Raw genomic sequence first — 15,238 nt, forward strand, 5'->3', positions numbered from 1 at the left:
TATAAATTAGTTTTTATATTTTTGCAAATTTGGAGTCTTTGTCAATATCAACTTCTTCTATNTAATTAATTTCAGAAAAATGAATAAATATTTAAGATGAATTGGTCTTTCTACTGTCAAAAATCATGTGATCTCTTATGTGCCTTTAAAAAAAAAATAAAAAATTACTTGGATTGTTCTCTTCTTTGACAGCTTGTCTTTATTTTTTTATTTTTTTACTTTTCTTTTTTCTGTTTGTCTCGTGATGAAGTTTAATATATAGTTGACCTATGCAACTGCAAAACTTGGTAGGGCTATATTTCCCCATCTGTTTTTAAGTTTAACCTTAATTATTGTCTCTCTTATTAATTACATTGAGGATTATCCTATGATGGTTTTTTAACTTTTATTTTTTTAATTAAAAATAAAATCTTTTGTTTTATGCTAACACTTCATAGTTCATCCAATGCCAAGGATAGATTCATGTTGCTAAAGACATGGTCTCTATAATGCTTAACCTTACTGTTGGACAATTGTTTGGTAATTTTTTTTTTTATATATATATAAGGAAAATTATTTTAAATGGTAAAATTGTTGAAAATATTTATAAAATATAACAAAATTTTAGAACTATCAATGATAGACGTTGATAGACACTGATAGACTTCTATCAGTGTCTACCAACGTCAATCATAAATAATTCTAAAATTTTGTTATATTTTGTAAATATTTTTGTTCATTTTTATATATTTAAAAACAACCCATTATTTTGTTATATTCACTTTTTTCTAATGTTTTCAAAAACTAAACTGAATTTTAAAGACTAAGGTCCCGTTTGGTAATCATTTGATTTATTGTTTTTATTTTTGAAATTAAGACTATTTCATGTACCTTTCTTATAATAATTTGCGTCTTTCTTAATTATAATGGTTGAATTCTTAGCTAAATTCCAAAGACAAAAATAACTTTTTGAAAGCTATTTTTTCTAATTCTCAAAATTTGGCTTGGTTTTTTAAACATTGGTGAAGGGTAAAAAAATGACAAATGAAGAAATTTGGAGTTGAAAGTAGTGTCTATAAACTTAATTTTCAAATACAAAAGATAAAATGATTACCAAATGAGACCTTAAAAATGGATTTTATTTTTAGAATTTGATTGAGGATTAAAATGATTCTTTTAGAAAAGGTGAAACTCATAGTAAGAGATTAAGGAGAAAAAATGCATAAAATTCAAAAACTTAAAACTTAAAACGCAATCGTTATCAAATAGGGCTTTGTCTTTTTTTTTCGAGTATAATGATTGTAGGGATGTAGAATCGAACCTCTAAACTCAAAGGAATTGAGTGACATGCCAATTATCTTTAAAAGTGCCTTAATTAATTGATTTAATTTTCTATTTTTGTCAAAATTTAAACTTATAAATCGTACTTGAACCTAAACTTCCTTTATGTTAATTGACAAAAACTTAATAAGCGTGATTAAGAAAGGATAATTCTCATTGTCTACTATCAAGGGACGACAAACCCTCTAACATAGCTCCATGACTATATGATATTATCCATTTATGGTTTTGTTTTTTGTTTTGCTCAAAAGATCTCATACCATTAGATATCATAGTTGTTCTCACTTATATTCCATGGAATTCTCCTCTTATCTAGCAATGTAAGATTTTGGTCATACTCCAACACCCATATAGATTTATAATCATAAACCAATACATGAAGTCCCAATAAATGAGACCTATCTTAATGTACTATATTAAATGAAAAGAATATATGAAAATTCAAACATACATAATATAATCAAACATGATTATTCTTTCCGATAAACCTAGGCTTAAGGTTTAACAATTATTTAAAATCTTGTTAAAAAAAAGTAATAATAATTTAAAATGACATCATAATAGAAATGTCGAGTTCAATTATACACGACATGATATATCAAGCAAGGATTAAAATATCAATGTCAATATCATGACTTCAATTTTAGGGATATATCGATGGATATGTCGATAAAATATCAATATCCACGGATGCTTTTGTAAGTAAAATAAATTTTTAATTTATTTAGATTAACCATTAAGTTGTTTTTACTCTCAAACTTAGTTATGCATACTATTATTAATATTTTTTATTCGTATTAGATTAAATGGATGACTTTTTAATTTTTTACAAACATTTATAAGAGATATTAAAGATATCCGTAAATATTTAATATCAATGTCAAACCCTTCAATTTACGGAGATATCGACATATCTACGGATATTTTCGTCTTTGATATCAAGATATCTCCTACTTTCTCTATTTTTCTCAAAAGGTGGTTTAAATTCTCACATCCCATATTATACGCAAAACTATATTTTAAAAAAGATACTTCAATCACATGGATCGTCTCTTGTACTAATAAATAAAAATTACTAGATACAAGAAAAGGTGAATCTTGAAGATAATATCAAAAATATTAAAGTTTTGTTTGGTAATCATTTTGTTTTTTGTTTTTTTAAAAAAATTAATTCTATAAATACTGCTTCTACCTCCAAATTCTTTTCTTTGTTATCTATTTTTCACCAATGATTTAAAAAACTAAACTAAATTTTGAGAACAAAAAAAACAGTTTTCAAAAAGTTTTCTTTTTAGAATTTGGCTAAAAGTTCAACCATTTTACTTAAGAATGATGCAAATCATTGTAAGAAATGTGAATGAAATATGCTTAATTTTCAAAAATAAAAAATCAAATGATTATCAAACGGGTTAAATTAGCATCTTAACTATATCCAATCAAATTTAAGATATGTTTTAATAGGATAAAATGATGATGAAATTCTCTCCAATATCCACTCGTGTCCCATCCTAATGAAAAAGTTTTCATATTATATGTTGATAATCAAGTCGGTTAATTATTTGAAGTTGGTAGGTGAAAATTGAAAAAAAAAATACTAAAATGGCAAATATATATATATATATATTTTTTTTTTTTTGTCTTCCAATATGTCAATTAAAATATGTGTAAGTAATGTTTACATTTTTCCCCTTTTCCTATTGTCCAAGAATTTACTTTCCAAGGCATCTTCTAAAGAATTTCAATATTTTGTCTCATATTATAAGGTGCAAACACCACCCCCCACTTATTTATATATAATTTGCTTTGGAAATAAAAATGCTGTCTGCAGACCCACAGAGAGAAAATAATAATAATAATAATAATAAAGAATAATAATATTGTTGTCGCTTTTATTATATTTTCCTATAAAAAGGATTAGGTTAGGCTACAAGACACCTAATTTTGACTTGGATTTTTGTGAGCTTACTTGAAGGTAGAGTAGGGAGAGTGTGAGATCACACCATTAAATATCGTAAAATACTTTTATATTAGAGAAATTTTTTATAGATAAAAAAAATGTCAAATTATTTACAGATTTAATAAAAAAAAAATATTGATAGACATTGTAGACTTCTATCAACGTCTATCAATGATAGATTTCTATAAGTTTCTATCATTAATAGATATTGATAGACTTCTATCGGCCTCTATCAAATAAATTAAAATTTTTCTATTTTGTGTAGATAGTTTTTTTTACTTTTTTTATTTTTAAAAATCGTCATTTATATTAGGGTTGTTTTTAAATATAGAAAATTGAACCAAAATATTTACAAGATATAGAAAAATTTTAAAACTATCAATGATAGACGTTGATAGACGCTGATAGACTTCTATCAGTGTCTATCGGTGACATCAGTAGACACTGACAGAAGTCTATCGATGTGTATCAACATTTATCATTGATAGTTTTAAAATTTTGTTATATCTCGTAAATATTTTCAACAATTTTATCATTTGAAATAATTTTTCGTTATATTATATATTATTGAGTAATTATTTTAAATGGTGAAAATGGTGAAAAAATTCTTAAGTATAGCAAAATATCATAGTCTACAAGTGATAGACCACAATAGACATTTATGTCTATAGCAGTCTATTATTGATAGATATTTTATTATATTTGTAAATAAATTTGTTCATTTTCTTTTATTTGAAAACAACTCATAATTATATTTTTTATTTTTTTCAATTATATGAGGGTAAATTTTAAATTTTGAATATTAATTGCTATAGATATTGGTAGGGGGAGAATTGGGCATATTTTCTAGGTAGTTCATTAATGAAAGACAAATATTCATAGAATTAAAGTAGAGAATTGAAAGAGAGAGAAAGAGAGGGAATTGGGACTCGTGTGGGATTATTGAGGAACAAAACAAGGAATAATTTCAATTAATATCTTGATCTCTAAAAATAATATTGAGGAGATTAATTAAAATGTTCATACAAGAATTATTTACTAATTAAGGTTATTTATGAAGACAAAAGAGTTGACATTTTTCGTCTCTTTTAGTTGTAATTCAATACACTTTCAAAGCGACAAAGGAATCTTTTTTCAGAATCAAACTTTTAGCTTATGAGTTTTGGCAATATATATATATATGTATGTATATATGTATGTATACTTCCAACTTGGAATTAAGATATTATCTAAATAATATTTTTTTAAAAAAACTTGGAATTAAGATTATACAGTGCAAAGTTTTAAAAATAAATTTTATTCTAAACACGACGTTGCTTAGCTGGATCTATTAGCCATAACTATAAATTAACTAATTATTAATCTAATCGAGGACTTGATCCATTATATATATATATATATATATAGCTCATGCCCATGCAAATTTTTAAATTAAATTTTAAATCTACTGGTTCGTTTCTGTGGAAAACTGCCAAAACTCACTCTAAACATCTAATTAAAAAGATTTTTAATGTTGGTTTTTGTGATTTGTCACTAAATCAATATTATTTTCCTTCAAAATCTTGAGAAGGAAGTTCGAAACTATAGAACTGAGTCATTAAAAAAATCCCCCCCACTTTGTGCAAATAATTCATGAAGATATCAAGTAAAAGTTTAAAGAAACCTCTTGATTTTGTCCATTATTTCAAAAATATCCTTTTATATACATATGAAAAAGACCATTGGAGCAGAAATTCTCCATAATTTTGGATGAAGGACAGTGATGGTGACCTAAAATGAAAATTTAAATCACCAAATTATTTTAGGTTATTGTTAGATTGTTCTATGGTTGAATTTTGGAGCATTTATAAATATAAAAGTCAGACCCAAAGTATTAATGGGTATAACACAATGCAAAAGATTTATATATATAATAAAACTTAGATCCAACTCTATCACTGATTATGAATCTGACTTTTGATATATTTGTAATTCTTTGAAAATATGGTTACACACTTAATTATTAGCCCTAAAAGTGCTATCCATTTCAATATTCTAATGGAAAAATGTCAAAGGTAATATTGTAAATTTTAAAATAAATAGAGGCATTTGTAAAGCAGAAGGTCAAGTTGAATAGTATTTTTCTTTAATAATGAAGGTTAATTAATTAAATTAACCCATGAAATGAAGAAGATTAATTATTGGTGGGAGGAATAATATATGTGTGCTGGAATAGTATCTGATGTAAGGATTATTGATTGGGCATAATAATTTTGAAAAGTGTGTGTGTCTGTGTAAGATGATGTATAAAAAAGGAATCTAATTTGTGAGCATTGGCAAAAGAGCCGCCGCAAACAATGCCATTTTGTGAGATCTCAATACAGAGAAAGTGAGTCAGTGCCATTGTATTTTAGAATGTCAGTCTTGTTGAAGATCACATGTCCATGTTTTAAGGAAGGATCAAGCAACTCAAACTTCCTCCTCTTTCTTTTATACGAAATCAAATGTTGTGGTCATGTTTATCATCTAATAAATCAATGATAATCAAAATTGTAAACCATTTGATACGTTTATTTGTGTTACATATCTCGACTGATATCTTATTTAAGACCCACTCTTAAATCTGTAATATCAAGCCCAATCCATTTAAGGAGTAAAAATGATCAAGTAAATTGTTAGTGTTATTGTTACAATATGAAAAGCATGAATCTATCACATTTATTGTTACCATTACCATTCTAAACAGTAATGGTAAAAATAAATTTAACAAATTCATAATTCTAAATAAACGTAATAAAAACCAATCAAATTTCGTTTCTCATTACATATTGGTAGCCGTAGCCTAAGTTACACTAAACCCTAAACTCTGCAATTTCACCATTCTTTAATTCCAACATGGTTTTTATCCCTTTTTCTATCTCACCCTTCTTCATTCTGCCCTTTATCAAATACAAAAGGCATCTAATCTAAATTCTCAAATTGAATGAAGTTACAGAGAGAATATTCAACACTTTGTTTTGCAGAACAGTTATTATATAAAATTGTAGTTGAGTAGCTTGTGCAAAGTTATGAGAAAACACAGCAGCTATACTAGGAGGAAAAAAAAGGTACTATCCTTGAGAACAATTTATAGGAAAAAGCAACATTTTTTAAAGTAGTTGGTTACTCAAAAAATAAATTCAACTCCTAACCTAGACGAGAACTTCTTGGCAAATTTAAAAGGTTCACATGAAAACCATTTACATCGGACCTTTTTATCAAATTCTGTTTTTGCATCGCTAATAACAACCAGGGACACGATACACATGAACAGTTAACCAAAAAGAAGGATACGATAAAAGCCGAAAATGAAACAATCCTTCCCATGTCGTCCCAACCAAACTGGTTTCATAGAAATAAATTTTGGGCATTGTGATGAGTTGTTCCCAAGCGAGAACAGGATTTCTGAGTCACATGATCATCAAGAAACCTATAGGCTAGTTGCATCTTGGTTTTTTGCCTGCTGAAAGCAATGGTATGAATAAACTAAACCCACATGGCAAACAACTACCCCAGCCAAAACAGAAGCTATTCCCATAGAATATAATAGCAAGTAAAGCAAGGTACAGATAAATGAAGAGAGATCAATTAGGTGCAATGCAACATATGTGGAAGCCAAATATGCGCAGCTAATTCAGTCAATATCACTATTTTAATGGCTATTTACAACCCATGTACCGGAATTTCGCTCGATAATTCATAGTTAGAAGATGCAGTTTTCCCAAATGTATGGTACAACTAAAACACAAATACTGATCAAGTTCTAATCACAGGTCCCTTGTACTGCCCTCTCCGGATCACAAAGTTGTCGGGAGGTTGAAATTCCTCTAACCAAGTCACTTCAGAAACTGAAACTCCATCTCCATCCAATTGAACCTCACCTAAATTCCAATAAGAACAAGTGTCAGCATTAGCAACACCAAGAATAAGAGGAATCGTACCGTGCACAAGCTCAATGAATTGAGCAAATGGAATTACCAGGAAGATCCTTCCTTGGAGATTTTCGGAAATAAGTACAGTGTCGTCCATGTTCTGATGAATACGGGGGAGAAAGGATGTCAAAAATAGCACAGGGTGTGATGGCTCTGAAGCTATGGATATTGCCTCCACTTGTAGGATATAGAATAGTAGTCGGAGTAGGTGCCGTCATCTCTGTATCTTTGACGAGCATTGCGGGTCGAGCTGTGAAGACACCATTTACAGTTAGCACATAAATCTAAAAATGCAGATTAAACTACTATGAGCATCAACCTCAAGAGGAATGGAACAGTGAGATGCAACAATTAAATCCTAAACAATAAAGTTAAAAGAAACATTTCAAACAACTCCTTAGAACTCAAGGACATAGATGTACAACCTATAGAAAAGATCTTGTTCAAGTAAGAACGTTCGAACTACTACTCAAATATGTTTATTTTACATGTTTCAAGTCTTATCATCTACATCAAGCAAGCAATCTTAATATCTATACTTTTACGAACACACAGCATCAAGCGTGAAATTTATCAACTAAAGTTAGTTTTCAGAAATCTGGAACCCCTAGTTCAGTTTCGAGTAAAACCAAGTGAGTATAAAGGAAGAATAAGTCTTTCATGACTTTTTGAGGCATTCCATGAAGTTTTGGTCACCAACGTGCAGCTCCTCTTTTATTTTATCAATCTGCAGTGTCCAATTGATTGAATCATGAACCAATAAGCTTTTCTTAGCGCCTACTTTCTGGCCATGTGTTGATTTGATTTATATATTTTATATCATTGTTTTAACTCCTAATTTTACAAGTTTTTAATTTACATTAGATGTTATAATAACTTTTGAGTTTTGATCTCTCTTTTCAACATTTTATGAAGATATTGACCAAATCCTATTGAACAAAAGCTCCATTCTCACTTTTATCTGTTAAAATTTGCCATTGTACATTTGTCATGACAAGTGATAAAGTCCCAGGTTTAAAATACATGAAAATTTACATTGTACAATCAGACTAATACATTTGGCCCATTCTCACTTTAATCTATTAGGGACTATTTGGGACACTGAGTTAAGATAAGATATTTGAAGTTCATGTCTGTGGAGTTCATGTCTTTGTTTGGGGTACAGAATTATTTTGTCTGAATTCATATGTCTGTATTTAGGATGTAGAATTGAGTTCATATATCTTGAGTATCTGGTGCATTTTTTTTATATTCTAAATAATTTGTTTTTATGATTACTATTTTTATTTTGAAACTTTTTTATTCAATAATTTTATCCATATTTTTATTTTGGAACTTTTTTATTCAATAATTCTATCCACCTTTGTTTGAATAAAATATGGTTTTTTCAATTTTTTCTTTTAATTTTTAAAGTTTTTCTTTCTTTTTTTTTTTTTTTTTGGTAATGAACAATAATTAACCCACTTCATTACTTGCATAAATATGGTTAAATAAAATCAGAAACCAAAGAGAAATCAGCACTTTTGATTCCTAATTTTTCTCTATAAATTTCATCATCTTCTTCTTGTTTTTCTTCTTCTTCTTCTTCCTGTTGTTGCTCTGTATTTTTACTCTATCATGATTTTTTTTTTAAAATTGAATCTCCCCCATCATCTTAGCAACCCATCGAATACCACCACATTTCTTCAACAATTTCACTTTCAATTTCTCCAAATTTGGACGATCGTCAGAGAACAAATCTCCATTTTTCACTAATTCTTACTAGAAAATGTTGCAAGAAAAAATCTCCATTTTGTGGTATTTTTGTTATAAGATACATACTTTTCCAAATATTCTTAACACTCATCTGTTATGTGAATTCAATTAAATAAAAATATATTTCACAAATTTCACATATAAATATTGCACTTAATGTAGGCAAAATACTATTATTTATATAATCAACAACCCTACAACATACTTTAATAGTCATCAGTCTTATAACAGTCAAAAGTGGTTGTCAAAATTGATTATTGAAGACGATTTTCCCAAGAGTTTGTAGTCAGAGGTAGTTGTCGGAGCCTGAAATTGGTCGCATGAAGGAGGTATTGGGGTTGGTCGTCAGAGATGGTTTCCAGAGCCTGAAGTTGGTTGTGCGAAGGTGGTCGACGAAGTTAATCATCAAAGATGATTTTCACTGAAATTTCTAGTCAGAGGTAGTTGTCAAAACCTGAAGTTTGGTGGCATGAAGGTAGTATTTGAGTTGGTTGCCAGAGTTTGTCGTCGGAGGTGGTTGTCAAAACCTGGAGTTGGTCGTTGGAGTTGCTCGCTCGAAGGTAGTCTTCGAAGATGATTTTCGTCGGAGTTTGTAGCCGGAGGTGGTTGTAGGAGTGGTTAAGATTGCTAAAAAGTGATCATTCAATTGGCATTTGAAAACATGCTATTTACTCTGTGTCATCTTCAGAAGTGGTTAAGATTGCTGAAAAGAAACAGATGTTCTAATGGATTCCCCCCCCCCCCCCAAAACCCACACACACACAACATTCACACACACAAATATCCTCAAGAAAAGGAGTCTTCACGGCACATGGTGATTTCTAGGAAATATGACGTGAATAATCATATGGGGGTTTTACATCTAACATAACAATATCAAGAACAGTTGCTCCTCGGGAAATTTGTGGTGTAATTCATGAAAAGTTGTAAGGATCTCTTTATTAAACAGAATAGTAAGGTAGGTTCGCAAGTTTCTGGACGAAACCCTGGTTGCTTATAAACCTCAAAATATAACCTCCTCCAACCCCCGGTTATTTCAGATTCCCTATACAAAAGATGAGGTTGTTGAAAATATTTTAGTGAAATGAGAAAGCAGCTGTAATTCATTTCTTGAAAAGCCACGGTACCATTTGGAAACTGAGGAGTCAAAAAACTTCTTCGGGAAAATCCCAAGCTCATCAGCCTCATCTTCCTATAGACTATCCTCCACCAAAACACCCCTAGTAAAGGAAAGGGTTCCAACGAAGTAAAATGTTTCCAAGTACATTGAAACTGGAATTCCAAGGGAGATTCCTTTTTCCCCTTTTGACAAAAAAAATTTATGATGTTGGACGGCTGGTTATCACTTTCTTCTCCTTTCTTTTTGGAACGGTTGTAATTACAAATGTGAGTAAAACACCACCAAGAGGAGATGAGCTGTACATTTCTCCCAAAAAAAAAAAAAAGAAGAAGAAGAAAGAAAGAAGCTCAAAAGAGGACAACTTATCTTCAAAAAATGTACCATAATAATGTTCTCACCGCACAAATCTACAAAATGTTAGCTTGTTGGACATCTTCCACCCAGAAATAACTTACACGAGCCAATCATCAATGGTCTTTGGCAACCAAATGCGCCATAAACATGATGGATATAATTCCAAAGAAGATATCCTAAAAGCTGCATATCATCGAGAATATGCTGAAGGAAAGTGGAAAAGCAATGCCATTTGTTCCTTCACTGCTCTTATATTTAGACACTGGGGCTGCCTTTCCCAAAGAATTTAACATAACTAGGTATTTCCCTCAATCTGCTTCTCTGGATCTTGAAGAACTTCTTGTCCCTCCCTTTTAAATGAAAAGTAAGTACTATGGTAAAACATTATCCATGCGATGGAGGGAGGTTTGGCTAGAAAGAAATTTTATAATTTTTTTAATGATTTGGAGTGGGGAGATTTGGAACAATGATTCCAAGTCTCTCTCTCTCTCTCTTTCTTTGATAATTATAATACTTTTGTTCAATGGATTATAAACTTTTTAATCCATTGGCTCATTCAGACTGATTCTTTGAAAATGTGCTTGTGTGCTTATTAAGCAAGGTATTTTCCTGTATTAGAAAATATACAGTTCAAGGCTTCAAGCAGACAATAATTTCATATTCCAAAAAAAAGCCACTTCCTATTTAAGAACGAACAACAATGAGGGAGATTATATCTTCCAATTACATAAATTCTCTAGGCATGTGTAATGTGTATATAGAATTAGAAAATCAACAAAATAAAAACTGAACATGGGGTGCAATGAGAATAGTAACAAACCTTCTGAAATATCATCAAGTTCTGGAAGATCAAGCCAGTCATATGACTTGACATGTAAGGAACCATAAATTAGTTTGCTCAGCACGGTCATGCCAGGATGATTATGAAAAGGTATGATAGAAGTTGGAGGCATACAAAAAATACCTATCTGCAAAGGAGTTATTATAGCAATATTTAGTTATTACCATCTGAGGCATTAAGTCCAATTGTTCTCCAGTAGAACAAGTCTAGCCAAGAAATAATTTATCCAGGATTCTACTTTCCAGCAATAAAAAGTAAGTAGAACATAGATGCTTACAGAGAAGCTATCACACTCATGCAAATGCAAGTATTTAATTGGTGGAAATGATTGCCGTCTCCCATTACGTTCCTGCACAGGTCCTGACCAATTACGAACTACTTGTGCCTCCTGTTCAAGGCCAACATCAGAGGGCTTGATTTTTTCTGCAATCAAAGTGTCTGTGATTAAATGTGCAGAACTACCAGAAAAATAGGCCCATAAAGATATGATGAGCACTTAGAGAAGGATGCAATGTTCAAAGAAAATGAATGTTAACTTTTCAAAATGTTTAGTATGTTGTGGCAGAATAACATAAAGATGGTATTTCTGAACTTCGCCATTTTTATCTTCTTTGTCTGCTCCACCATTTCATGTAATATGCCACAGTACCCTCCTCACTTCAAGCAAAAGCAAATAACATGAACCATCAATAACTGCATTGTACTTTCAATGTAGGCAGGTAGTCACTTCACTTCAAGCCATTAACAGATTACTCGAACAAATGTATTTCAAACGTATGCCAGAAGTCATTCCATTTTAAGCCATAAACAAGATTACTTGACCATACAATAAATGTGTTGCATGCTCCATCCCATATATGATGTATGAGTTTCAAAATCTCCAATTCTTTCCACTTTTAACAGAAAACACTTTCATTGATGAGTTGAATTTTTTTTTTTTTTTTGGGGAAAGACTACTCTGTGGACTGGACCAACCTCCAATCACTTTAATGCCCCCTTTTGGGTTACAAGCTCACACTACTAAGCTCGGCTCATTGATGAAATGAAATGATACAAAATACGGGGAAAATCCTATCCAAATGAAGTTACAAAAAGAATCTCCAATTGGAAATAAGAATCTCCATAATACTAAGAAGTAAAAATCATGCAGAAGTTCACTAGGCTCAATGGCACTCAATCCACAACTTGAAGTTAATGTAAGCGAATTGGATTTGCAAAGGTGTCACATCCACGTATGATGTGTAAGTTTCAGAATATCTTTTCATATTTTTTTTTCTTTCTAACAGGAAAAAAATTTCATTGATAATATGAAATGATACAAAAATATGGGGGGGAATTTCATTCAAATGAAATTACACAAAGACTTCTTCAATGGAAACAAGAATCTGCAGGATACTAACAAGTTAAAATTTTAAAACGAAATGATTAGTTCACTTGTCTCAATAGCACTAAATCCACTACTCAAGGTTAATGTAAGCCAATTGGACTTGCAAAGACATTTCTGTAGATGCTTACACTAAAAGTTGTCAATATATGAATTAGTTGTAGAATATTTTGATTATGTTAAATTATAAAATACCCCTAAACTTTAAGATAAATTTCAATTATGCCCCTAGGCGTTGATTTTAATCCTTGAACTTTGAAATTGCTCCAAAAATACTCTTGAAAAAAAATTGAATGAAAATTGGCACAATGACTTGTGTAAAAGATGAAACTCATACATGACATCATTGACAATATCATTCATGTAAATTGACGTGGTACTTAATGTGTAAAGATTGATTATGCTAATGATGTTGTAATGTCAACAACATCTATTGAGTTGAAATAAATTGTACCAACAATCTTAATTCTCTATAGTTGATATTGAGTTGTAAATGATGTTGCATACATTTTTCAATTTTCACAATTAGTCGTTGCCTCAATTTATGTCCTTCATTTTAACAAAAAACTATTCCATTGTACTTTTTGAAATAACTTCAAAGTTCAAGGATAAAATGAAACTCTTCGAAGTATAAAGGCAGAATTTCAACCTACTTGAAGCCTACCCCTAAGGGATATTTTATATTATTTAGCTATTTTTAGTATAACCACCACCATCTGAATTAATTGTCCTATAATACTAATACTGCTAAAAGGTTTGCAAGACAGTCGGAACAAGTAAAATCCATTTCATGAAACATCTTAATCAAGATCTTTGACGGTAAAATAAATCACGATAGGAGGATAAAATGAAAATTGAATACCAAACTGAAGCCATGGGGTGAACAAAAGACCATACCTAACATGGCACGGACTTTCTCAAGGGCTTCTTCTGACACGGGTCCATTAGGAGACAATGCAGCTTTGCAAGTATTATAAAGTCTCTGTATGTAATATGGCATGACGCAAAGACGGTACCAACTTAACTGAAAGGACTGAAGCCCGAAGCCAGTAAGCTGATACGTCTTTACAATAAGTTTATGAACTGTAATGATGATAAAAACTATAACAGGATGGTAACTCAAACTTATTCTGCATATGTAGCCAACAGCAGCAGATCTGCATGGCAGTGGATCCTCTCTTTTAACATTACTAATCAGCCCCTAAAATACAATAAAAGAAAAACAAACAACACTAAGTTCAAAATAAAAATACTTCCTCAAAACATAACTAACATGTTATTAAAACAACCACCATCCAGAGTACTTCCTCCCTGCGTAAAGGAACAATACAATTTCTCAAGTAGATCATCAGCTTTAGAAACAAAACAATCAAATCGAATTATTCATTGCATTAATTATTACTCTTGCAACTTAGCTTAGATAATCCAAGAAAAACGAAAGAATTAGGAAACTAAACACCGTGTTTTTCGTTTTCCGCAAATCAATACGTCACATCCTAAGCATAAACGAGATTTCTCAACAACTAATACAAGTGCGATACAGAGAACAGTGGAAATTAGTAAACATCTCGCTATAGGAAAAATTAGAAAACCTCATCGAGCAAGAAAATCAAATTCCGATGGAAGTAAAGACCAAAGAGCAATTAAACCGAACAAGAAAATGTGAAAAATTAGTCAGGAATCACAAGAACAAGAATCGAAGTGAACGACTATTACAGAGCAGGTAGAAGAATAATTAGGAGCAACACAAAGTTACAGAACCATAATCCGGAAGGGGCACCGATGACAGCGAGGCGGCGGAAGGAAAACAGCGAGTAAAGATTTAGAAAGTGAAAAAAGAAGAAAATCCTGAGAGGATTTGGTACCTGAGGAGCTGCACCGAAGCGGAGGGATCGCACGCAAGCTTAGAATCAGAGGAAGGACGGAGAAGAAGAAGGAAGATGACGGAACGGCTTTATATTACGTCATTATTACCTTTCCTGATTTTTTCATTTATATACAATTTTTTTTTCTTTCCCTCTCTAAAAAGGACTGAAGAAGTCCGCGAGCTTTTCCCTTGCTCTCTGTTGACCACCTCACCGTCGGGTGCCACAAAAAATCTCTTCTTTTTCATTTTAAATATGGTATGAAATTAAAGGAAAATATATGATTATACTAACCCGTGTTTACATGGAGTGAAAAGTAATCCATTAGTCTAAAGATGGACTACAATTAATTATTTTTATTATTATTTATTTACTTTATGACGTGGAGTTCGTTCGAAGAGTATAATCTGATCTAAGAAAAAAATGTATTCAATCTAATTGCAGTTAAAAATTACGTAGAATTCACTACCTTTACCGCTATCCTTACAAATATGGTTACTGTAACAATATAAAAATTATGAATTTGTCACATATATTGTTATTTGTACCATTACCATTACTGTTACGGTTATCGTTAGAGACAAACGGTAACAGCAAAATGTGACATATTCATAATTCTAGGTAAACGTGATAAAAAACAATTCAAATGTGTTCACGATTTAGGCTTATTACGATTCATGTATCTACACCAA

The 15,238-nt window shown here is 30.8% G+C and overlaps 1 protein-coding gene across 1 annotated transcript; it reads right to left on the reverse strand.

Moving 5' to 3' along the window:
- Nucleotides 1–6,859: 6,859 nt before the first annotated feature.
- Nucleotides 6,860–14,701, reverse strand: LOC120088865 (plant cysteine oxidase 5-like). The gene is made up of 6 exons (XM_039046308.1): nucleotides 14,547–14,701; nucleotides 13,579–13,882; nucleotides 11,575–11,720; nucleotides 11,277–11,424; nucleotides 7,274–7,477; nucleotides 6,860–7,176 (listed from the first exon to the last, which is right to left on the reverse strand). Exons 2-6 carry the CDS (start codon nucleotides 13,679–13,681, stop codon nucleotides 7,052–7,054), a joined length of 726 nt encoding a protein of 241 aa, XP_038902236.1. The 5' UTR covers nucleotides 13,682–13,882; nucleotides 14,547–14,701; the 3' UTR covers nucleotides 6,860–7,051.
- Between the last annotated feature and the right edge of the window lie 537 nt (nucleotides 14,702–15,238).

Source organism: Benincasa hispida, chromosome 10, assembly GCF_009727055.1.
Source record: "Benincasa hispida cultivar B227 chromosome 10, ASM972705v1, whole genome shotgun sequence".
NCBI lineage: Eukaryota > Viridiplantae > Streptophyta > Magnoliopsida > Cucurbitales > Cucurbitaceae > Benincasa > Benincasa hispida.

Excerpts from the sequence above, each read along its gene's own strand:
- LOC120088865 (XM_039046308.1), bottom strand. The coding sequence starts at position 13,681 with ATGCCATATTACATACAGAGACTTTATAATACTTGCAAAGCTGCATTG. Across the intron at positions 11,425-11,574 it reads ATGAGTGTGATAGCTTCTCT|ATAGGTATTTTTTGTATGCC; the intron begins GTAAGCATCTAT and ends ACTCCTTTGCAG. Across the intron at positions 7,177-7,273 it reads TCCAAGGAAGGATCTTCCTG|GTGAGGTTCAATTGGATGGA; the intron begins GTAATTCCATTT and ends ATTGGAATTTAG.